This window comes from Leuciscus leuciscus, assembly GCF_965113295.1.
Source record: "Leuciscus leuciscus genome assembly, chromosome: 2".
Lineage (NCBI taxonomy): Eukaryota > Metazoa > Chordata > Actinopteri > Cypriniformes > Leuciscidae > Leuciscus > Leuciscus leuciscus.
Genome location: NC_138726.1, coordinates 37,553,977 through 37,579,314, shown reverse-complemented (window position 1 = coordinate 37,579,314; position 25,338 = coordinate 37,553,977). Strand labels below are relative to the sequence as shown.

The following is a 25,338-nucleotide window of genomic DNA, read 5'->3' as shown; positions in this document are numbered from 1 at the left end:
GAGGATATTACAAACAGTCAATTTTCAATGCATCCAGGAAACCTCTCTACATAAGTCTCTGAATGAGACTAATTGTTGACTCGATTGTACCACCTTGTGGCGCTTTGCAGAACATTCTCTAATAAATGTAAACACTTTATTTCACATGGTTTATAGAATATATTTCACGAAGAGTTATGCTACACTACTGTTCAAAGTGTCACTAAGAATGTCATTTTTAAAGAAGTCAATACATTAAATTGATCAAAGTTGACAGTAAAACTTTTACATTGTTACAAATTCTGTTTCGAATGTTGTTCTTTTTTAACTTTCTGTTCATCAAAGAATCCTAAAAAAAAAAAAAAATCCACAAAAATATTAAGCAGCACAACTGTTTCAACCCTGATAATAAAAACATGTTTCTTGAGCAGCAAATCAGCATGATTTATGAATGATCATGTGACATGGAGTAATGAAGCTGAAAATTCAGCTTTACCATCACAGGAATAAATTACAATTTCAAATATATTAAAATAGAAAACCATTATTTCAAATTGTAATACTATTTACAGTATTACTGTTTTGCTATAATTTGTTTCAGTAAATAAATGCAGCCTTGGTGAGCATAAGAGACATCTTTTAAAAACATTAAAAACGTCTTACCAACCACAAACTTTTGTATATAATACTCAGACAGTGCATGTGCATGGGAAAAAAACAATGAAAAAATACTCACTTTAAAAAATATCCTGTTAAATTTACAGTAAAAAATGGCAGCTGTAGCAGCAAAAAAAAATCACTGTAAAAAAAACAAAACAAAAAAACATACTGTAGCAGGATGTCTGTATATTTTGTAAATACTAGTTTGATCCTCTGTCATAACTATCATATTTCTTCTATTTTGGTGGCTCTGCTGGACCTTGCAGACCAGCACAGGAATAGACACTATATTCACTCCATCTAAACTATAGGTTTATTTATTGGTATTACTTGGATTATGTTGTTTGGATTCAAGTGAACTGTAAAAAGTACATTAGTAGAAAGAGCAGAAAAACATAAAATGCACAATACAAATGTTTATAGTAGGCCTATACAAATTAATGCTTTAATAAAAGCAGTTGACAATGTTAATTATTTCCTGCTCATATTATGTTAACAGCCTGATGTTTCTCTTTACTCACAGAAAATGCCATCAAACTTTTGTCATGGCTGTCGATTCCCAGTCCTTTCTCAAAGTAGATCAATGACTTGAGAGTCAAGATATTGGAAAACAAAACGAATTACTATAACTCCTCAAAACTTAATTAGCCAACTTAATTACAATATTTGTTGGCAAAAACAATAATTTGATATTTTTTGCACATATATCCGTAAATGTTTATAAACTGATGAAAGCAGTTACGACCATAGATATATGGTTACGACCATCTGTCCCCTACTCCCTCATTTACGCCCTCTTCAGTGCAAGTGTGCAACATGAAATAAAGTGACACACCACTGAAGGCTTGCCTTAAGACAGATTCGTTTATCCTGTTTATGACGGCCTAAGTAAATATTTTTGTCTTTAAGTATCCGACTACTGACAGTGACTTATTTAGTGTATTGTTGTGTATCGGTGATCGAATGGCGCTCGGTGTTGAGAATGTTTTGTCCTGGCCGTGGACTAAAGTGTACACAGCATCCAGTGTGTGTTTACTGACAAGATGCATCTACAAAATGTATGAAGAGGCGAAAGATCCACTCATACAGACCGCTCTAGTGAACAAACTCTCTCAGAACTCACCCGATGGCAGGACAGGCGATGACAATGAAGAATTACATTCTGTTTTGTGGTATCAGGACACGGATAGCTTCTGTTTATGGGTAAGTGGTCCAAATCCTAACAAGACATTATAGCCTATGAGTCAGTGAATGACTGTTACACTTTTTCCCCCGGTTTCAAATATTAAAACATGCAATTCATGTAGGCTAAAACTATCTTGAACTAGCCTACTATGAAGAACGTTTTCCATTTCTGAATTTAAAATAATTTAGTTTTTTATAATATAGGCCTATAATATAATTTATAAGTAAAAATGGCTGTGCAAACTGGATTCGTTTGGCATAATATTTTGTTATTAGGCTAAAATTATTTTATATTCACAAATATCTTAATAGGCTATATTTTGAAAACGGTTTCGTATAATGAAAATTGTGTGTATTCATGTATTATTATTTTTTTTCAAGGTTCAACGGCATTTTTAGTACTTTTTAACTCTTTCCCCGCCAGCGTTTTTTTTTTTTTTTTATGAAGTTGCCAGCCACCGTCAATATCTGAACATGCAATAGGCCTAATCAAAAGAAAGAAAGACCCTCTCTCTAAAAACCCCGTCAAAAAAAACAAACAAAAAAAAACACGTTGTATTCTAGCGTCATTCATTATTATTTTTTTAGCAACATGAATATGGGTAAGTTTCATAAAAAACAACAACAACAACAATCTGAGAAAAAAGCTGAGAAAATCACGTTTTGTCTGGGTGGGATGATCTAAACATAGATGGAGTAAATCAAGTCCATCAACACCTAATGCTTGCACAAGTCCTGTAACTCATCCTGGTCGACATTTAATTCAACAACATTAGGCAGTTTTGATTTATGCTGTTTAATGTTGCATCGTTGAAGAAATCAACTAACGTTAGTTACTGTTTCCCGACACCGTAGGCTATTATCGCAAAGTGGTCGTTCAACCACGTTGGTTTATGACGTCACGCACGTGGTAGAGTAATAACTTATTTTAATGAATCTGTGGAGATCGAATTAACGCTAGATGTTTTGCTATAAATTACAGACGGCATCTGAGGACTATTTCTAATTTTTCTCAGTTATTTAGCTTTATTTCCAGATTCAGTCATAGGCTCGTTCTTACATATACATAGTTCCCACAGGCCAATTAATGTCACGTGACCTCCCCTCAGACGCCATCTTTGAGGGCATAAGCTGCTTTGTTTACCATATACTGTCTATGGTGTTTACGCAAATTTTAAGCAAATTTATTTCTGTTAAATGTTACGAAAACATGAAGAGACAAAATGACCGAGATTATAAAGAGACTCTATTAATACAAGACAGAGAGAGGTATAATGCGAAAATTTCACTCATAAATCAGAATCAGAATCAGAAAGAGCTTTATTGCCAAGTGTGCTTGCACCCACAAGGAATTTTTCTTGGTACTGAAGCTTCCAGTGCACATATACAAATACAAATACAACAAGAAACATAGTAATACAAATTCTAAGAATAAAATATATATAAAAAAAAAAAAAATAGTATAAAAAGTAAAAAAAGGGGTCACAGTTGGGTTTAGTCTGAATAAACATTTACAGATTATGAACATATTTACAGTATGTTGAGTAGTATGAATTATAATATAAATATAAATATCACCTGAGTTAGAGAATATTACACTAGACAGTGGGAGTCTCATTCGATCGGTTTCGCCGGCGCTACCAGTCAGTCTGGCTACAACAAACCCTCGCGACACACGACAAACAAATCACACAATATATGACACATAAACAAGATAAAAGAGTGTGGTGTACTATGTATGACCGGAAATATTATAACAGCAAGGGATTGCAGTGTGTGAAACTGTCCATGGGCTATCGGGCTGCGTGTGCACCCGCACCGCCGACAACAGAGAAACAGAGAGGAGGGGAAAAGCAGTGTGGTGAGTATGTGTGTGCGGTGCGGTAAGGGAGCGTGTGTGTGTGTTGTACCCAGCGGGATCTCTACTTCATCACATCACCTCCCCCTTCTCTTGGCCGCGTACTGTCCGGGTACCGTGACAGGTAGTCGGCAACCACATTCTGTCTTCCTGGTCTGTGCCGTACCTGGAACTTATAGGGTTGGAGGCTTAGGTACCACCTCATCACTCTGGAGTTGTGGTCCTTCATGGTCTGGATCCACGTTAGTGCTCTATGGTCGGTCTCTAGATCAAACTCCCTCCCCAGGAGATAATACCTTAAACTTTCGAGGGACCACTTGATGGCAAGACACTCTTTCTCCACAGTTGAGTACCTGGTCTCCCTGGGTAACAGCTTCCTGCTTATGTAGACCACTGGATTTCCTCCCTGGACCAGGATAGCCCCAACTCCTGTGGCTGAGGCGTCTACCTGGACCAAGAATCTCTGGTTGAAATCAGGGTTTTGTAAGACCGGGCTGGAGCACATCTTCTCTTTGAGAGATCTGAAGGCTGCGTCACAGTTCTCGGTCCACTCAATCGGGCTCCTTGCGGCTTTCGCCAGCAAGTTAGTAAGTGGGGTAGCGATGGATGCAAAGTTAGGGATGAACCTTCTATACCAGCCCACCAGGCCTAGAAACGATCGCATCTCCTTCTTTGTCTTAGGCCTTGGGCTTCTTCGGATAGCTTCCACTTTGTCCACCTGGGGTCTCAGTTTGCCATTGCCCAGGTGATACCCCAGGTAACTGGTCTCCTGCCTTGCCCACTCACATTTCCTGACATTGAGGGTGAGTCCTGCCTCTTGGATTCGCCTCAGGGTATCTTCCAGGTGTTCCAGATGTTCCTCCCAGGAGTAACTGAATATCACAACGTCATCCAAGTAAGCAGCTGCCCACCCGTCACATCCCTGAAGCACTTGATCCATTAGTCTTTGAAATGTGGCAGGTGCCCCATGTAAGCCAAAGGGAAGAACCGTAAAATGGTATAGCCCCATCGGTGTTCTGAACGCTGTGTATTGTCTGGATTCGTTGTCAAGGGGCACCTGCCAGTACCCCTTGCACAGGTCCAGCGTGGTAATGTATCGGGCCTGTCCGATTCTCTCCAGCAAGTCATCTATTCGCGGCATGGGATAAGCATCGAAACGGGACTGGGCATTTAGCTTGCGGAAGTCTATGCAGACCCGTAGCGTTCCGTCTTTCTTTGGGACAATGACTACGGGACTGCTCCACTCGCTTCTTGATGGCTCAATCACTCCCATTTCGAGCATAGTCTTTACTTCCTCCTTCAATGAATCCACTAGCCTTTCCGGTACTCTGTATGGTCGCTGTCTTGAAGGCATTGGATCAGTGAGGTGGATTGTGTGGCGAATTAGCTCTGTTCTCCCCGGCCGCTGATGAAACAAAGCAGGGAACTGTTCCAGAAGGCATTGCAACTGAACCCTGTTGGGGTCCTTCAGGTGCTCCAGGTTCACCTCAGCTGGTTCTCTCTGTGCTTTTGCTTCAGATTCTGGTTCCTCATCAGTCACCTCCGTTACTTCCCTCACCATCATCGCCGTCCCTTGCTTTACAGATGGCTCCTTCCAATCTTTGAGCAGGTTGATGTGATATGTCTGCTTGGCTTTACCCTTATCTGGATGGTGGATCTCGTAGGTCACTGGTCCCATCTTCCTCACTACAGTGCACGGCCCTTGCCATTTGGCCAGCAGCTTGTTGGTCGACGTTGGCAGCAGTAGTAGTACCTTCTGCCCTGGCTGTAGCTGTCTCTCTCTCGCATTCTGGTCGTACCACGTTTTCTGAGCTACCTGAGCTTCTTTCAGGTTCTCTCTTGCCTGTTCTTGATAACGTTCAAGCCGGTCCCTCATCTCCAGCACATACTGAACGATACCCTTCTCCTCTTCTCTGCAAGCAGGATGTTCCCAGCTCTTCCGTAACAGGTCCAGGGGTCCTTGAACTTGCCAGCCGTATAGGAGTTCGAAAGGGGAGAACCCGGTTGAAGCTTGAGGTACTTCTCGGTAAGCAAACAGCAGCAAATTTGTGAAACTGTCCATGGGCTATCGGGCTGCGTGTGCACCCGCACCGCCGACAACAGAGAAACAGAGAGGAGGGGAAAAGCAGTGTGGTGAGTATGTGTGTGCGGTGCGGTAAGGGAGCGTGTGTGTGTGTTGTACCCAGCGGGATCTCTACTTCATCACACGCTGTATGGGACTGCTTCCTCAGTCAGCTCGATCTTAACAGGCTCACAGTTCAGTAGTCCTATTTCCCCAAACACATCGCTTGTTAAGTCACTAGTGATAGCATTGACACGGCCTCGAAATATCCGATTTTATTGCACTTTCTGCACCTTTTGTTACGGGCTGGACAGCTTTCCTTTTTATCATGCATCCTGTTGCATCTCTGACAGTTCAGTTTGTTCTCACTGTATTTCTGTCCTTGTCCCTGCCGTGGTTTATCATAGCTCCTCCTTGTGCTATTGTACTGTTTCTGTCTCACCTCATTCACTGTAGTTTCCACACGCTCTGCACTTTGTTGTTTCACTTGTTCACTTTGCCGTGCAAGCTGGATGGCTCTCTCCAGAGTCAGGTCCGCCTCTAGCTGGAGTTTTTGCAAAACCTCTTTGTCCATTATTCCGATGACGATCCGGTCCCGGATCTGCTCGTCCTTCCCCGTACCGAACTCGCAGTGCTGCGCGAGCTCGTACAGGCTCCGCACGAAAGCTTCAACTGTCTCACCGGCCCTTTGGCTCCGCTTATGAAAACAGGCGCGATTGTGGATGACGTTTCTTTTCAGGACAAAGTGTTCATCAAACTTCTGCATCACTAGATTAAACTCATACTCTGGATGTGGCATGGCCTCGGTTGCCGCAGGAAACACAAACGAGCCGTAAATAGGTTTGGCATCTCTCCCCATCGAGTACAAGAGCGAGTTCACCTGCACTTCGCTGCTCTCTTTGTCAAGTTTCGATGCGACTCTAAACCGGGAGAATCTCTGCCGCCATGTAAGCCACTCCGCTGGCTGCGAGAAATCGAACGGCTCGGGAGGTCCAAACTTTGCCATCTTGCTCTTAATGTCGGCGTGAAGTCCTTAATTCTGACACCATGTCATGTTATGAGGCAAGACACGGGTCGTGGTCTTCATTAAAGAGGGTTTATTTGGCTACAGCACGGAGTAGCGTAAGCCATGCGTTGGACTCAATCAATAACAGTAATACAGTGCCCTCTAGTGGTTAGCATACCCAAACTACGGTAGCTTAACATGGACAAAAGACAATCTCACAACAGTTTCATACTTAAAAACTGAGGAAAACAAACATGACGACTTAAGGCGTCTGGTGATAAGTTATCTGTATGCCTTATCACTAGGTGGCGATAATGAAGCTTTAAACTGAAGAAAGTGAAGCAGAGGAAGAGCAGTACTAGTGACGCAATCAGCGAATCCAGAGGGAGGGGCTCTGATGACATCGCGAATGGCTGTTTTATTACGTTCATTACATTATTCGTAACTTGAGGTAGGGGGTGTGATTTTAAGGGGCGTGGTTTCTAGTACTGCGGGACGCAGTCGGACACACTTGGAGAATTCCGTGTGTTGGCGGGGAAGTGTTTGCCTGATTTCCCCCCAAACCAGTTCAGCAGAAATCCCACCCTGCAGCCAATTCTAAAGATTTCATTGGTGACTGTACTGATTGGCTACACCAAACACTCATACCTAAACTCATACCTATCACGCAAAGCGTTTTCTCACAAATAACGGAAAATTCCGTGTTTGGCGGGGAAAGAGTTAAATGGTTACACCACTTGACATTTTTAGCATGATTAATTGCTATTGCTGAAAATTTTCTTTTTTTGATGTATGAAACCAGCATGAATACAAAATCTATATTTCTAAGAACTTGCCACTTTAAACTTGATTTTTCTAAATTATTTTTTAAACTATATTTTTTCTAAATTATTATATTATTATTTTCATTCAAACAATTAACATGGTCATGCCCATTCTTCAGACCTGATGTTTTAATATTTTATATAGACTATACTGTATTAGGTTTTAGGTTTTTTGGAATTAGTGTAATTAGAGAAAATGTACATTAGTGCAGCTCATAGGTCTGTCCCTGTATCTTGACCAAAAGATACACGGACCCTAGTAGTATCCTATATTACATTATTCATTTCCTCAGGTCCTTGTGAACACACTGTGCTGTTTTCTCCTGCTGATGGCAAAATGTATCCAGTTTATTGTGTTCGGTGATCTCAGAATGAATGAAAAACAGGTAATCCACGTGGCACGTGTCCAGCCAGAGATTAAGCATAACAGTGAAGTAACTATGTTTGTTTAATTAGTGTGTTTCTCCATATCCATACATTGTACTGTATGACTAATGAACCCTTCTGCTTGTTCTGTTACATTTTTGTGTCCTTGACATTCCTGCTATAAGAACCTCAAGGGCAAAATCTGGAACTTTCTACTCTACAAGTTCATCTTTCTCTTTGGTGTGCTGAATGTGCAGACAGAGAGGGAGCTGGCCATGTGGTTTCTTTGGTGCTCTGCACTTCTCTTTCTCCAGCTCTTGGCCCAGCTCTGCAAAGTTCGTTTTGAGTATGTAAGTAAATATATTTTCAGTTGATATCCAGAAACCCAATACTCAGAGAGAGAAATCCAGTGCCTGGAAACTGGAAAACAAAGATGACCGACCATGTGACTACCCAAGTCCATATCAATTTCAGGTTGAACATTATAAATAGCATTAGAGTCCTTGAATCCTAGTGTGTTTACTAAGATAATTTTTAGTTTAGTCTTAGCATTAGAGAAGATTATGCTTTTAAATCAGTATCATTCCCCCATGTAAGTGCTCTCACCTGCACAGCAACAGTGAGGCTAATGAGGTCACCATAACACAAGATTTTGTTGAGCATCTATATTATTTTGTCATAACCATCTCCATGCTACAGTATGTATTCAATGTAACTTTGTATTCAATGTGACTTGAGAATGATATTGTGTGTTTTGTATTTCATAGCTCTCTTCATCCTCCATCACGACTCTGGGCAGCCATATGCGCGTGTTGTCAGTGTTGATGTGTTTGTTTGTGTTCTCTGGGGGGCTCACTGTCATATGTGGCCTGGTGGGGTTTTCCCATGAAATGCACTCTCTCTCCTTTATGGCAGTTGAAGTAAGTTTCTATTTGTGTGCATGTGAACCTGTTTGTATGTGTATCTGAGTCTGTATGCATGTGGAAGCAAGTACTGTATTCATTTGTTTTTAAGTGTACATTTAAGATCCTTAAAAATCATTGTTTTTCTACAGTGCCTTATGGTAACTATATATATGAGCCATGCAATTCTACGGTAAGTATTTGTAAAAGTGAGCTTCACCATCCACATTCAAACAAACAAACATGTATCAGCATTAACTAATTACACCACAGGATGTCCTGCTAAAAGCTATCAGGTCCATGGAGCTATATATATACAATAATTTTTTTCAGTTTAACACTTTAAAAATATTTAATGCAATTAACGCAGGTTTTTTTTTGTTTTTTTTTTGTCCTTTGGCTAGCATTACAATATATGATCACGCTCTTATTCAAGAAAATGCTTTTAAACCATTCACACGCGATAAGACAAAAAAGAGAATGCAGTGCGTTACTACTGCCGCACGTGTCTGTGAATCTCCTGTCTGTGTGACACACACACACCCGTGCGCACAGAAAGCTGCTACAGGCAGCGCTTGCACGGACAAAATCACACGAAATTATGGCAAAAATGCCGCTTTGTTGAGTATCCTCACAAGCACAGTTAAATAAAGTCTTAAATGAACACAAAGAGTTATGACAGAATAGGATGTGTGTCAGATCGGCGTGTGCGTCAGGTCTTAAAGTGACAGCAGCCTATGAAACCTGCTGCTGTGAAGTCGGTCATTAATGTTAATCAAAGAACAAATGACAGAAAAAATCACTCACTGCTCTTGACTGAAGGATTAATTTATGTTTAATTTATAATTTATGCAGTGAAGACTGTGATGCTTGATAACTTTATTGAATTTCTGTATATATCCTACCTGTTAGACTTACCTAAAAAATTTAAAGCACTGTTTACAAGGTTACATGGGTCAGAAACAATGAAAACAATACATTTTTGTGCATTTTGACAGGGCAAGTAAAAATCTGAACTTTTCTGACAGGGCCAATAGAAAAAATTGAGCCCTGATATATTAAAGGAGAACTCGGTAACTCTAGCGAACTCTAGTCACTTCTTCGCTGATTTTCCCTTTTGTTGTCGCATGTTTTCCCCACGAGCTCCCCCTACAGCTGTGGGGGGGGGGGGGGCGTATATTTCACAACAAGGTCGTAAAAACTCACTTGCGGCGGCCTCCTCCCCCTCTCTACCGCTTCTCATGTGCGTTTGTTTTGATCGGAGCAAGCCAACTGTATCGCGTGGAGCTATGTCTACCGAGGTGGGTAATCTGGTAATACATCATACATGCGTGTGTGTTTATGTCGAATTGCCGTAAAGCAATTTGTGTTTCGCGCTCGTTCTCGTTCTAGTTCTCGCTTCTCACGAGACTTCCAATTTCTAACTTGCCGGGACGGTAGTGTTGCAAGTTGCAAGGTTGGTTTTCCGCCTGGGAACGCTGGGGGGAGCGGGGAAAGTCACCAATATCACCAGAACAGGTTGTTTAACCATCCAAATGATTTCTAGACAGTTTTATTAAGTTAAAAAAGTTACCAAGTTCTCCTTTAAAGAGCAGGCAAATGTGGCATTTATTATAATGGGTTTATGTGAAGATTGTTTTAAGTTCACTTAAGTTAAAAGTTGTTATATTGTTTAAGGCCTAATACATGTTACAAAATGATAGCTTTCAATTATACTGTAATGCTGAATGCCTATAATTAATGGCTAAAATTGAGAAAAAAAAAGTCAATTTCATAGAGACATCAGTAGCAGTATTGGTATTGGTGATACCTTCTTTCATAAAAAGATGCCATTAAACAAATATTTAAAATATAGGCTACTGTCTTTATGTTGTTTCTATGTTCATTTGGAGATTAAATGTGAAATTATTACTATATCAAAATATATAAAAAACTTGAATATTAGGTTTTATTAATCGTGATTAATCGAGATTAATTACAGAAAAAATGTGCGATTAATTACAGAAAAAAATGTGATTAAAGGTGTTTGAAAAACACTTTTGAAAACTGTGTCGGACAGAGTACCAAAACACACTTGTAACCAATCAGCAGTATGGCAACATTCCGACCTCAGCCTCTACCTCTACCTCCTCATGTGCCGGGTGTTGAGCGCCGTCTTCCACGTGAAACTGAGCTGAACCATTGATGCGTTAAAACACACATTACTACCAAAACACATTCGACATGGATTACCATAGTAACACATTGTTTTATTGATGACATCATACCCTCTGCCGGCAGGTACAGCAGATTCCGCCATAGCCGTTGCCTGGGTTACGGTCGCGTACATAAGTGTGGGGCGGAGCTATCAAAATAGGGGTGAGATTTTTTTGGGGTAGTTTGTTTTGGTGATTTCAAATATCAACATTGGCCAAAAGTGTTTTTCAAAAACTACTGATCCCACCTTTAATTAGTTTATTACAGTCATCTGTCTCTTTATTAGGTACACCTGTTGTACTGCTTGTGAACGCAAATATCTAATCATTCAATCGCAATCAATGAATTTAGGCATGTAGACATGGTCAAGATGATCTGCTGAAGTTCAAACTGAGCATCAAAATGGGGAAGAAATGTGATTTAAGTGACTTTGAGCTTGGCATGTTTGTTGGTGCCATACGGGCTGGTCTGAGTATTTAAGAAACCACTGATCTACTGGAATTTTCATGCTCAACCATCTCTAGGGTTTACAGAGAATGGTCCGAAAATTTCCAGTGAGCTGCAGTTCTGTAGGCGACTATGCCTTGTTGATGCCAGTGGTCAGAGGAGAACGGCCAGACTGGTTCACGCTGATAGAAAGGCAACAGTTACTTAAATAACCACTTGTTAAAACCAAGGTCTGCTGAAGAGCATCTCTGAACGCACAACACGTCAAACCTTGAAGCAAATGGGCTACAGCAGCAGAAGAGCACAATGTGGCACTTCTGTTAGCTAAGAACAGGAAACAGCCTACAATTCACACAGGCTCACCAAAATTGGGCAATAGAAGTTTGGAAAAACGTTACCTCATCTGATGAGTCTCAATTTCTGCTGCAACATTCAGATAGGGTCAGAATTTGGAACTGGCTTAGTGAACATGACAATGAGTTCACTATACTCACATGGCCTCCACAGTCCCCAGATCTAAATCCAATACAGCACGTTTGGGATGTGGTGGAACAGGAACAAGATATTCGCATCATGGATGTGCAGCCAACAAATCTACTGCATCTACGTAATGCTATCATGTCAATATGGACCAAAATCTCTGAGAGATGTTTTCAGTACCTTGTTGAATCTATGGCACAAAGAAGTTCAGAAGGCAAAAAACAAAAACAAATGGTATTCAGAAGGCAAAAGTTAGTCCAACCGGTACTAGCAAGGTGTACCTAATAAAGTGGCCAGTGCTTGTATTATATATTACTCATACACATATGTACACACATACACATCTGTGAACTTCATTTACATGGTGGTCGGGAAAAGCATGAACCTTATTCAGAACTTTTCCTATTGGGATCCACTGTCAGGTTTTTATATAATGATGGTGGGAAAATTATGACATTTATTTTTTGGTGCACTATTCTTCTGAAAATAAAAATGATGTTTAAATTAAAGGAATGTTAAACTTGAATGATTGTTTGGCTAAAGGATAAAGAATAATAGGTCAAAAAAAAAAAAAAAAAAAGTATTCGGTTTTATCAGACCTCAAGTAAAGTAAAAATTCCCCAAAATAATACTAATGTATAATAGTGGAGAATTACACGAGTACTTTACTCCTCTGGTAAATACTGACCCATAAGATGTGATTTTGAATTCTCTTGTTATATGCATTTATAGGAGATAAATCCTTATATGTCCTAGGCTGTGTGCCTGCTAATTTAATTCTCATTTTGTTCAGGTACACAATTCACCTGTATGACCTGATCTGTGAAGATTCCTGGGAAGATAAAGAGGTCTGTATTTATTACACAGACTTTGTCATGGAGATGGGTATTCTTTTCCTAGATATGATGCATCATATCCACATGCTGGTGAGATAATCTTTTTTTTTCCCTTTCATGTTAAAAACAATTAATTTAACGAACCATTTAAACAGTTTTTATTTATTATAATTATTTTATTTTATTATTACTATTAAATAATAGAATCATTCGCATATTTTCTTGTCGTTTGCCTTTTCCAGCTCTATGGGAATATTTGGTTCTCTGTGGCTGATTTGATTATATTGACAGACTTACGGTTCTTGTCTCAGGAAATGCAACACAAGTTACTTCAACACAAAAACTACCTGCATATTTATGATGTTATGGACATGAGGTAGGTGTTATTTTTTTAATTATTAAAAACATTGTTAGATTTACTATGTTAATTACTGTGGGAATGTTGTCACAGTCTGTGAAAAGGTTTGAATAATAGTTAATATTTCTACTAGTTTTTCAAACTCTGTTTTTCCCTGTAATGTATTATTATGCTGCATTCTGGTTTAATTTATGTACATACGTAAGGTAACAGCTGTTGTATGTGCACTCTGTTTTGGTAATTTGCTGTAATGAAGTGAGAAAAGACAGTCCTCCTAAATCATAATATTTCTTGGAAGGTTTTCTATGGCTACAATGGAAGAGCTGGCATCTCATGATGACAGATGTGCTGTTTGCTGGGAAAAGATGTACACAGCATACAAACTGCCCTGCAGGCACCTTTTCCACAAGTATGAAAATTACCACAATTCAGATAGAGAAGGGTTTATTATTCATCCACCCTGGGTACTGAATGTGAATGTAATCTCCCATGCAGTACTAAGTTGAATGGGTGACTATAAAGTATTCAGTATTTGGAAATAAATTGACAATTTGCTAGGAAACCTTCTTACATGGTCTCTAAGATACTGGTGTCTGTGTGTGTTCTCAGGTCGTGCTTGCGTTCCTGGCTAGAGCAGGATATGTCATGTCCCACATGTAGGATGTCTGTAAATATGAGTGGCAGTGATACCAGAAATGAACAGGAGGGGGCATCATTGTCAGTCAGTTTGGGCCCAGCTGCTATGGCAAATCCAAACAGAGCTCCAATCAATTACCAAAGTCACTTCTTACATTTTGATGGTACAGCTAATAATTGTTTTACACATTGAAAAAATATACACTTCTCAAAGTAATTGCTCATATTGCCCTAATATGTGAAGACTTAAAAGTGAACCCTCCAAAATGCATTGTCAGCTTTAAACTCCTAACTGCTGACTCAATGGGTTGTTAAATGTACACAGTATAAGCACATTTGCTTTTTATTATGATTTTTAACGTAGTTTGATCATTGGACTCTAAAATCTTAGACTTTTCCTCTGCAGTCACTCTTAAATAATATTTTAGGATTGTTTTGGGTATTTATTGAAATATCCCTTTATCTTCTTACAGGTTCCCAAATTGCTAATTGGCTGCCTGGCATTTCAGTTGAATTTGTGCACTCTCCTAATATGATTGTTCTATTGCAGACAGACTCACAGGTGTGAGAATCTACATTGTCCTTATAAGTTGTTTTTTGTTTAAATAGTTGCATTTTTATCCCATAACCGTTGTTCATTTACTGCTTTGCAGGCACACCAGGAGGAATCAATGTTTCCTCAGGTAGACCTACCTGAGTGACCATTTATAGAGGTTTCGAAACCAACAAATTAAGAAGAATGTGCCACTGACTGCATTTCTCTGTGCCTCTCTTGACAGATGTAAATTGCTCTCCTGAGCAGATGTAAAAAGAATGAAACATTGAGTTGATTGATGACATCTATATTAGGCAAGGCAACACTGTAAAAAAAAATTACATCCCCAAGTAAAAAAATCCAAGTGACCGATAACATCTAAAATTTTCAATTAGTCTGACGTATTATTTCTCATTGAGCCAATGTTAACAGACTATTTCAACAAGAATTTCACTTGGGCCAATTGAAAAATTTTGATGTTATCGGTCTACATCAAAGAGAAATTTTTGATTTGGGAGGGTTAGACATTTTTTACAGTGAAGTTTATTTGTATAGCACATTTCATACACAATAGTAATTCAAAGTGCTTTACATAAAAAGGATTTTTTTTTAAATAATCACGACAAATGTGTAAGAAATAAAAGCAAAGAATAAAAAAATATTAAAAATGTATATATTAGAAGGAAGTCAGTGAAACTGTGGAAGTGTGCATATAGACGTAGAAATAAGTGTGTTTGTTCAACACTAATGGGCATATTCTGCCTATCCCTTCAAATTTCTTGATGATACTGTCAAAAACAAGTGAAAGGTTAACAGTTCCAAGTGCTAAGAAGAGGATGCTACTCTGAAAGTAAAATAAAACACATGGTTTATTATATTTCTTTATATAAATAAGGTGTGTGTTTATTTATATATATATATATATATATATATATGGGTCATTCCTGGGATTCGGTAATATTTCAGTCCCCTAGATTTTAAAAAGTGGTGGTTCACCAAAATGAAATGTTAAAAGCTTTTCACAATACTTTGTTATGTCCTTTATAATGAATACAAATAATTATTGCATTTAAATAATTTTTATCATTAAAAAAAATCTTATTTCTGTCTTAAAGCAAGCATTTTGTCATGTCCCTGAGGTTCTTCGCTGAATTTGTACTTGGAAAATAATTAATAAAATGTGCACAGTGTCTATAATTTTCGGCAATAATGCAAGTATTTATTTGTGTTCTTTGCTTTTGAAAAGAAACATTTAAAAAAAATTCAAGATATTTGATAAAAAACAACTTATAAAGTTACGTCCCTCAGTCTGAACTCAACCCCGTCACGCCAACCATTCTCCGCCCATAATAATATAGACTCCACCCATATGTGACATAATTCACAGGAAGTTGCATCATTCAGCTCTCTTCAACAGCATGGTGCAGAAGAAGATGAGTGATATCACACTTTTTATAATTTTTTTGAGGTGTATTATAGTCAGGGAGGGTACTGTCAAGCTTAACAACTCAACTCCATCACATACAATTAAGATGGAAAATTATGACTTTTCAAAATTTTATTTTAATCCATAAAAATCTAAAATATACTTATTTCATTGGCTGCCATGTTGCCCACTCTTCTACACCACATTAAGAGCAGTGGCCATTTTGAGCAAAAAAACTCAACCCCATCACACTCAACCCCGTCACATATGTCATTGTTTCGGGGTTGTAAACTTTGTGACAGGGTTGAGTTATTCACTTAATTTAATCAATGATTTCAATTTAAACATTTTATTATTATTTTTTATTTCAGTAAATATATTATTACCAAAATCATAACTCATAATTTTGTTATAGATAAAATATTTGATGTAATGTGTCCACTTAAACTTCAACAGTCATTGAGATGATTCCAGCTCCACAACATGTGACATCTCGCCATGTAGAGGTTCTGAAGGAGGTTTGGGCCAGACTCTCAAGATAAAAGCCTGAATAAAGTGCCTCAGCCACACACAGACACACAGACACACAGACACAGACACAGAGACAGAGACACAGAGACACAGAGACAAACACAGACACACAGACACACACAGACACAGAGACACAGACACAGAGACACAGACACACACAGAGACACAGACCCACAGAGACACAGACACAGACACAGACACACAGACACACAGACACACACAGAAACACAGACACAGAGACACAGAGACAGACACACAGACACAGACACACACAGACACAGAGACACAGACACACACAGAAACACAGACACAGAGACACAGAGACAGACACACAGACACAGACACACACAGACACAGAGACACAGACACACACAGAAACACAGAGACACAGACACACATACACATACACATACACAGACCCACAGACACACGGACACACGGACACACACACGGACACAGAGACACAGACACACAGACACACAGACACACAGACACAGAAACAAAGAGACACAGAAACAAAGAGACACACAGACACAGAGACACACAGACATACAGAGACACACAGACACAGAGACACACAGACACACAGACACACGCAGACACAGACACACAGACACACAGACACAGAGACACAGACACAGAGACACACAGACACAGAGACACAGACACAGAGACACAGACACAGAGACACACAGACAAACAGACACAGACACAGAGACACATACACAGAGATAGACACAGACACAGAGACACAGACACACAGACACAGAGACACAGAGACAGAGACACAGAGACACAGACACACAGACACACAGACACAGAAACAAAGAGACACAGAAACAAAGAGACACACAGACACAGAGACACACAGACACAGATACACACAGACACAGACACACACAGACACAGAGACAAAGACACAGAGACAGAGACACAGAGACACACACACAGACACAGAGACAGACACAGACACAGAGACACAGACACAGAGACACAGACACAGAGACACACAGACACAGAGACAAAGACACAGAGACAAAGACACAGAGACACAGAGACAGACCCACAGACACAGAGACACAGAGACAGACACAGACACAGACACAGAGACACAGACACAGAGACACAGACACAGAGACACACAGACACAGAGACAAAGACACAGAGACAAAGACACAGAGACACAGAGACAGACCCACAGACACAGAGACAGACACAGACACACAGACAGACACAGACACACACACAGACAGACACACACACTGTGGTGCCTCTATGAATAAATATGGATTAGACCCTTTTTTTCTTTACATTTGTTCAGGTATTTTATGCAAATGTTCATAAAGTAACTATTTTAAAATGTTGGAATTGTTGAGTGCGTGCAAGAGTCCTGCTTATGTTGAGTTTTTTGTGTTAACATGGCATTTTCTTTTGTAAATGACCCACTGATTGTTACTTATGTTATTATGAACTTTTATCTGCTGCAGTTTTGTTTTATGTTCCAGCACTGAGGAATGTTTTAGACACTAGTGAATTTACCTATTGTGCCCATTTGATAAAAGGTTCTGTTTGGTAATCTATTTTTGTTTTTTGTTTCCAAAAATATTTGAAAGTTACTAATGGCCGTACTGTCTGCAGTAGTTTTCTTTGTTTAAATTCTCACTGCAGTTCAGATAATAAAGTAAAAACGAAAACAACTAAATATGACTATGTCTTTATTACATGGTTGCCTAAAATAAAATAGTGTTTTGTTTGAGTCTCAAAGAGGGATTTCCGTATTAAACAAATACAAATTAAAAGTAGGCCAATGTGTCCTTTCAACCCTGTTACAGTATTCAACCCCATCACAGTATTCTCAACCCTGTCACATTAATATTTTTGGAAAATAAAATAAGGAAGACAATTAAAAATTAAAGCATTTCTTGCTGATTACCACCCGACATGTTAAGGGCTAACACAGTAAAATTGTGGTTTTAGTGAAACATCTAAATTAAAAATGTTCTTACTAAAATAAAGAGACCACGGACAGACAATTTGGATATTTGTAACTTCCATCACATACAAATGTGAAAATTATCATAAATGTTACATTTGAAGTCATTGAATTGGTACGAGGGACACATGAGCAGTATGTAGATGTTTGTTTTATAACAAGTTTTGTGTAAAATCCTGTTTAAACTAATTCAGTTTTGTCCGTTACGGGGTTGAGAATAAAAGGTGTACAAATCTGAAAAAAAATGAAAATAATAAAAAGTCTTTAATGCCTGAGATGGGAAAATATGATTTTTTGAAGGTTTGATATGTGCCTAATAATGTGGGGTATTTAGAAATGTAATCATATGTAGTTCAAAAATTAAAAAAGTCCAAGTTGAAATATTACCGAATCCCAGGAATGACCCATATATATATATATATATATATATATATATATATATATATATATATATATATACATATACATATACACACATATATATATATATATATATATATATATATATATATATATATATATATATATATATATATATATATATATATATATATATATATAATGCGTGTGTGTGTAATGACAGTAATGACATCTTTTCAGAAATACGCGGAAGGGGCGACATTGCACAATGACCAAAGCACAAAGATGTTTACTAATTTTTTTTCGGGGTACCCCCGGAACGCGATTTGGCTTGTTTGGGTCGTGATTGGGAGGGTTTTTAAAATTGGGCTGGTTTTGTTACGCAAACCTGGCAACCCTGCATATAGGGAAACACGTGCAAAGTTCCGCACAAAAAAAACATATTACACCACTCAGCATTTAACATCTCTTCACGTCTATGAGTAGCCTACATTTAAGCAAGCCTCCTGACTCGGTGAGTAGCTAGTGGTATTTATAATAAACTGTATTATACGAATGGTCATTTCAGGCGTGTTTAATTCAGTTTGACATAACGGAGTGGGGAGATCTGAGCCGTTTCACATTTTAGCGTTCACTGTTTTTTACTTGAACTTAAAATTACAGACCTGTTGAACATCTTCACTGCAGGTAAAACTATAGTTCATTAGCCTACTCGTAGCGTGGCGTGTTATCACACTACATTAGGATATATGGCTAATGTTTTGACACAAAGGTTTGACATACAGTAGCCTACTATCTAGTTTTTGTAAGCTGTATATGTTTCATAACATGTTTCAATGCTAGTGAAACATGAAAAGCACATAACGTTGTTCGGGCCAACAGTCTCAGACATCAGTGAATTATTCAAAATGACAATTCCTAATTGAATTTTACATTACATTCGACCCTGTCTCTCACCTTTTAAATCATTGTTTTCATTATTACTATGATTTCGTTTTTTTATTTTTTTTATTATGGATTTATATGTAAATGGGTATTGTGTATTTGGCCTGCGGGCTTGCTGGGGAAAGTTGAGTCATTTTTGATTGTAGCCTAATTATATGATCCGGGGAGGAGTCTAATGCTAACGTTTATAGATTTCTGGAGTCTGAAAGTTACAGTATGTTTACATAACGATAAAACTATTTAAAAAATAAAATAAATAAATAAAACAATGGAAATAAATAAAGGACACTTTTGAAATTAGCACGAGCAACCAGGAAAAAAAAGCTTTAAAAATGGATTTTATAATCGAGCTGAAATATAGCACTTGTGACAAACTCCCTATGTGACAACTAGCCCAGGTCTCCCCTTTATCTATTTCTTTTTTGAATTGTTATAAATGCATGCTCTTTTGAACAGTTTTGACACTTGTTACTGTGCATGTCAGTTTGTTGCAAATTCTGAATTATTTTTATTGTAGCAAATCCTTTATGACTTTTTATTATCAGCACCATAGGATGTTACTATATAAAGAAGCAGGCATCAGAGGCGCATGGAAACAGTGGTTTATATGCAGCCTTCTCTCACTTCTTCATGGAGTAATATCTGAAACCACTAGAGCACTGGATATAATGACAAAATATCCACTAATTGATGGGTAGGACTCACTTTTCACTTTTTCACTCACTTGAATTTTTAATCTGCACTTTAAACATAGCTGGTTTATGATAACTGAGAATTCTGAATGGCATGGGCGATTCAATATTAGGGGGGGCTCAGCCCCCATTGAGGTTATGATTTAAAAAATCAAATATGTGTGTGTGTGTGTGTGTGTGTGTGTGTGTGTGTGTGTGTGTGTGTGTGTGTGTGTGTGTGTGTGTGTGTGTGTGTGTGTGTGTGTGTGTGTGTGTGTGTGTTTGTTTGTAGGGTAGACATGAACAATACAATACGGTAACAATACATCATGATTTCATTAACTTTTTTATTTTTTTTAATAACCAGCTAGTAGCCTATTCATTTATATTTATTAAGAATATAGACAAACCTTATTTAATGTAATAGTCTAGATTGGCCATATTAAATCATTTCCTTTTTGTTTTCTATTTATATATATATAAAAAAACATGAATCTATAATTCAAAGTTTTATCAGAAACCACAAATGCGTTTACTCTAATGCTAATAAATGTGTGTCACAATCAGCTGCTGGGTCATGATGTTTCTCTGTCTCTGTCATTCACTTAATCAGTTAAAATGCAGAGATGCAAAAGCATCGGATGAAAAAGGTAAAATATTGTAAAAACACATGTAGTTTTAAACACTATTTTAACTACATTTGTGCAGTATAATTAACTTAAAAGAAGAAATACATTTCTCATTTTCATTCATGTAGATAACATGCAAAATGTGTCATACTTTATTACACGACACTGTTTTCGACTAAAAACGGAAGACTTTTGAAAACGACACACTTATCCCATTGTAAACTAAAAAAACGCGAGTCTGTGAAAACGGTGATGTCATGCGCATGCGTAAGCTATTATTTGTTTAGTTTATAGTTTTTTTTTTAAATTTTTTTTACATTTTTTTGGCAAATGAAAGGATACTACGGAACTCGGGAAGTCACCCGAAAAAAAAATAAATAAATCCGTGGCAACGGTTTTGCAATCCGTCCCCTCAGTTTATAAACCGTAGGCTACTCACAAATTCTTAAACTGTTCCCTCGATTTAACAAATCGTGCCCACGAGCTCCTAATCCGCGCCCTTATATTTGTAAACCGTGCCTTCAGTTTTGGCAATCTGTACCCACGCTTTCGCAGTCCGTTCCCACAGGTTTGTAAACTGTACTCACGGATTTGTGGTCCCTCCCCCAGTCTGTGTCGGCTGATTCAACCAGGCCACCTGTTTAGGTGCGGGATGCATTGCATTGTGTTTAAAATTTATTTTTCAAAATGGATAATTTCCTGAATTTTTGACATACGGACATCATCACAATAAGAATGAATCAACACAATATAACATTTTGTCATCATGAGAAATTAAAGGTTCCTTACAACAGACTCAAGGATGATATATGTTTTTGGAGCCTTTGTGTTCAAAGGTTTTGATATTTTCTTAAAGGAAGTAAAAAGGGACTTTATATCAGAGGAGAACATTCTAAAATTGGCATTACAGTGTGGTGTGTATTTATGAAATAAATAAATAATGAGGGTTTCCTTATACCCTTCGATGTAAACACTGTAGTGTTTGAGTGTATCATTCGTTGAAATAAAACGGCAAGCACTGGTTTATGCTTACTCCTGCCTCTCGTGTATTTATCTACAAAATATAGGAAACGTATTTTGTACATGAGGACCCTTCGTACCACGTTAAGTTTTGTTGTTTTTGAACGTTAGTCGAAATTTCAAGGCTAAAGATGTTCGCGGCGTGGATTCCACACCCCGACCACGCCATTCTCCATGAGGGAGAGTGAGTGTAGATGCACGCCAAATCCGAAAACAGCCGTGACTGTCGGAACAGAACGAGTTGTCTTCAGAGTGACAGACAGAAAAAGAAGTTGACGGAACACGGATCAAGAAAAAGGGGGAGGAATCACAACAGCTGACAAACTGAAACAAAGAGGGGAGTGAGCAAAAAAACAACAACAAAAAAAACAAAACATTTGGCTGGATTAATTGGTTGCAGTGGTGGTTGGTGCTAAAAAAATTTGGGGGGGCGCAACAAACTGAATTATTAATCCAGGACTGAATGTAGGCTAATTGTTAAATAACAATTTAACAGTGATAATAATGTAGCTATCATTAGCCTAAAGTTTAGCTAAAACTTCAGCTGGTACTAGGGTTGCGAAATAGCCAATCGCCAAATAAATATGAGTTTTTGGGCTAGATGGCGATGTATGGTATAATCTGAGTAGGGGAGAACGGGGTAATGTGAGACACCCCCTATATCTAGGCAACGGAACACAATTGTGGTCATATGACCATTATGTTTTCAAGCCCCTTCCATTTCCCCTTGTCCATGAAGGAGAGGACCTCATGGTGCTGTAGTAAGCATGTTTTTTTCACAAAAATATTTTTTTTGCATGTAAAAGTAAATTTTCTTGCTGTCAACTTAACCAACTGTTGTGCCAAAGCAAATTGATTCAGGTAGAAACACTTATATCATACATGTTGATGAACTACCAACATATAAAACCATGTGATGATGCTAGCTGAAGATAAGCCTGAATTGCTAAGAGAGATCGTTTTTTTCTAAAATGTGGAGGTGGGGTAAAGTGAGACATGAGGCACAAGTTAAGTTTAGTCTTAAACATATTTTAATGTAATATTACATGACATATGTTTTATTTTTAATGTCATAAACATAGTAGAAAAGCCATCATGCCAAGGCAATACACCAGGAAGAAAACCTGGGGCAAAACACCCCTCGAGGAGATGGAGAGTGCAGCCGCTGAGGTCAAGGAAGGAAAGAAGTCTATAAGAGCAGCTGCAAGGGAGAGAAATAAGAAATAATAATATTAGCCTCCTAAGATTCATAAAGAAAAAAAAGAAGGGGGAAGTCTAATCAGTAGCCTGGGGTGCAGTAGCTTAGGCAAAGAGGTGGAGCACCTTCTCCGTCTCACTTAGTCCGAATGCAGCGTTTGTCCCCTCCTTGACAAAACCCCCAAGGTCCGTTTTAGGACCGAGGTCGCTCCGACAGGAGCTCCGCACTCTCCCTGGGAGCCTGCTAGGGAGTGAAGTCAGCATGGGAATCTCGTCCATTTGCAACCTCACGGACGCTGTCCGTTTTTGTTTTCGGAGGAGGACCTTCCTCCACCGCTTTTTCTCCAGAGGTGTCTCAAGCCCCTGGAGTCGCTTCGCCGTTTACCCAGACCGACTGTTCGACAAGCATACGTTTTATCTTTGGGATCAACCGAGAAGCCCCGGCTCCCTACACAGGGGTCTCGCTGCACTCGGGCCTAGGCTCGAGACGGCATGGCCACTCATAGGGCGCATGAGGAACCATCCGCCGGGGGCAGGGGGCAGGAGGCATCTGGATCGAGGCCGTAACCGGGAAGGGTGCTTTCAAAGCGGGGGGAGGCGCAGGGCAAAGTTCGGCTCTTAAGACGTGCCAGGGGGGCCCCAATTAATCCAAGCCTCCCGACGCGCCCGCGGCCACCTTTGCGGACATCCGTTTCAGACGGGCCATCTGAGTCTCCCGAGGTCAACACGCAAATCGGGGAGGAGCAAGCTGCTCCATCCCCAGGCACGTCCGAAACTCAAATCGACCGGGCACCCCGACTTGACGGCCCGAAGGAGAGGGTGCGCTCCTCTGGGCCCCAGGCAACCCAGAGGCGCCTGTTTTCCATTACCTAGTCCGATAAGAGTGTCGTCTCCCTCCTCTACAACACCCCAAGCGTCCGTGTTTGGACCGTCGTTGCTCCAGCAGGTGTACGGATCTGACTTTGACCGGAGATGACCCACCCTCCCTGGGGCCGACCCGGGAGTTCTGCGAGCATGGAGCTCTTCTTCAAATACAATATATTTTTGGAAATTTTTACAAGGAGGAATATCCTCCAGTGTGTCTTTCACCCCTAGCTCACCCAGGACGGTGCACGTTCACCGGTGTGCACGCCCTGGCACCGAGGGACTGGGTGTCCAAACCAGACCCTATTTACTGGAAGTCTCGCCCGCACAAAGTGCACTTTCTCTGGGCTGGGTCAGGCTGTTTCCCCACCCGGTCTGACCACCACGGTTCTCTGGTCCATGTTCCTTGTCCGAGCGGAGCATTGTCCCTCCTCCACAAAGACCCAAAGATCCGTTTTAGGACCGACTTTGCTCCAGACGGAGCTCCAGCGGTGGCGGACAAATCCGAATCTGGCTCAGGACGGGCCACCCTCCCTGGGCTGGCCAGGGGAGGTCTGACTGCATTGAGTTTTCCAAATGTATCACAATAATTTGGACATAGTTCTTTTTTTTTTAGGAGGAATTTCCTCCAGTGTGCCATTCACCCTTAGCACGCCAAGGGCATTGCACCTTCACTTGGATGCGCACCGGTGGGTCATCAAAAAAATTTGCTTAATTGACCAATCTCCATGATTCTGTTACTAGTGCGACATTAGTTCTGGAATGTGTGGTTGTCAAGCTAGCTGTCAAGATTCTTACTGTTACAACGTGTTGTTATGGAAGTTTCAGAGTGGAAAAAGTAAGTGGATCAGTTTACCCCCAGCTGGTTCACTTTACTCCCTTGATTTCTCTGGTCTGTCTCAGTTTACCCCTAAGCTGGGGTAAAGTGAGACACAAGACCACTTTTTTAAAAACAATCATATTTTCACTGCCCTTCGTCCTGAATACATTCTAATAATTTCCATTGCTAGGAAACATCCTGAATTAATGGGAAATGTGTAAATTTGACTGATATATCATTTTAGCTCGCTTAGAGGGGAACAAATGTAAAAAAAAAATCTCACTTTACCCCACTCTCCCCTATTTAATTATTATTTTTCTACAGTATTTGAATAAAAAATAAAACTGTATTTAATAGTAAAAAAAATATATATATATATATATCCTGATCAATAATTGTCCTACAAACAATGTTTATATTGAAGGTTATAAAAACAAACATAGTGTAACCTTGCTGTCTATCTGCAGTCTATCCAAAAAAGGGGTCAAATCACATTACATTCTAACATTGCAACATTACAATCTAAAAACAAAATAATGCTTTTTAAAGAAG

The 25,338-nt window shown here is 39.3% G+C and overlaps 2 protein-coding genes across 3 annotated transcripts in view; both read left to right on the top strand.

Annotated features, from left to right (window-relative positions):
- The first annotated feature begins 1,460 nt into the window (after positions 1 to 1,460).
- Positions 1,461 to 14,937, top strand: amfrb (autocrine motility factor receptor b). Of its 2 annotated transcripts, XM_082157109.1 has the most exons (12): positions 1,461 to 1,842; positions 7,868 to 7,960; positions 8,126 to 8,290; positions 8,708 to 8,860; positions 8,995 to 9,035; positions 12,759 to 12,891; positions 13,044 to 13,177; positions 13,458 to 13,568; positions 13,769 to 13,959; positions 14,269 to 14,357; positions 14,449 to 14,478; positions 14,575 to 14,937. In XM_082157109.1, exons 1-12 carry the CDS (start codon positions 1,603 to 1,605, stop codon positions 14,578 to 14,580), a joined length of 1,386 nt encoding a protein of 461 aa, XP_082013235.1. In that variant the 5' UTR covers positions 1,461 to 1,602; the 3' UTR covers positions 14,581 to 14,937. The 2 variants fall into 2 exon arrangements, with proteins under 2 accessions (XP_082013235.1, XP_082013234.1); XM_082157108.1 differs by having other exon boundaries at positions 14,449 to 14,937.
- Positions 14,938 to 18,946: 4,009 nt separating this feature from the next.
- The window catches only part of dpep2 (dipeptidase 2), a 34,713-nt gene continuing 28,321 nt past the window's right edge, over positions 18,947 to 25,338 (top strand). The window contains exons 1-2 of the mRNA XM_082161170.1: positions 18,947 to 19,154; positions 20,131 to 20,279. Coding sequence (XP_082017296.1) covers positions 19,119 to 19,154; positions 20,131 to 20,279 — 185 coding nt within the window. The 5' untranslated portion in view covers positions 18,947 to 19,118. The remainder of the gene's footprint in view (positions 19,155 to 20,130; positions 20,280 to 25,338) is intronic.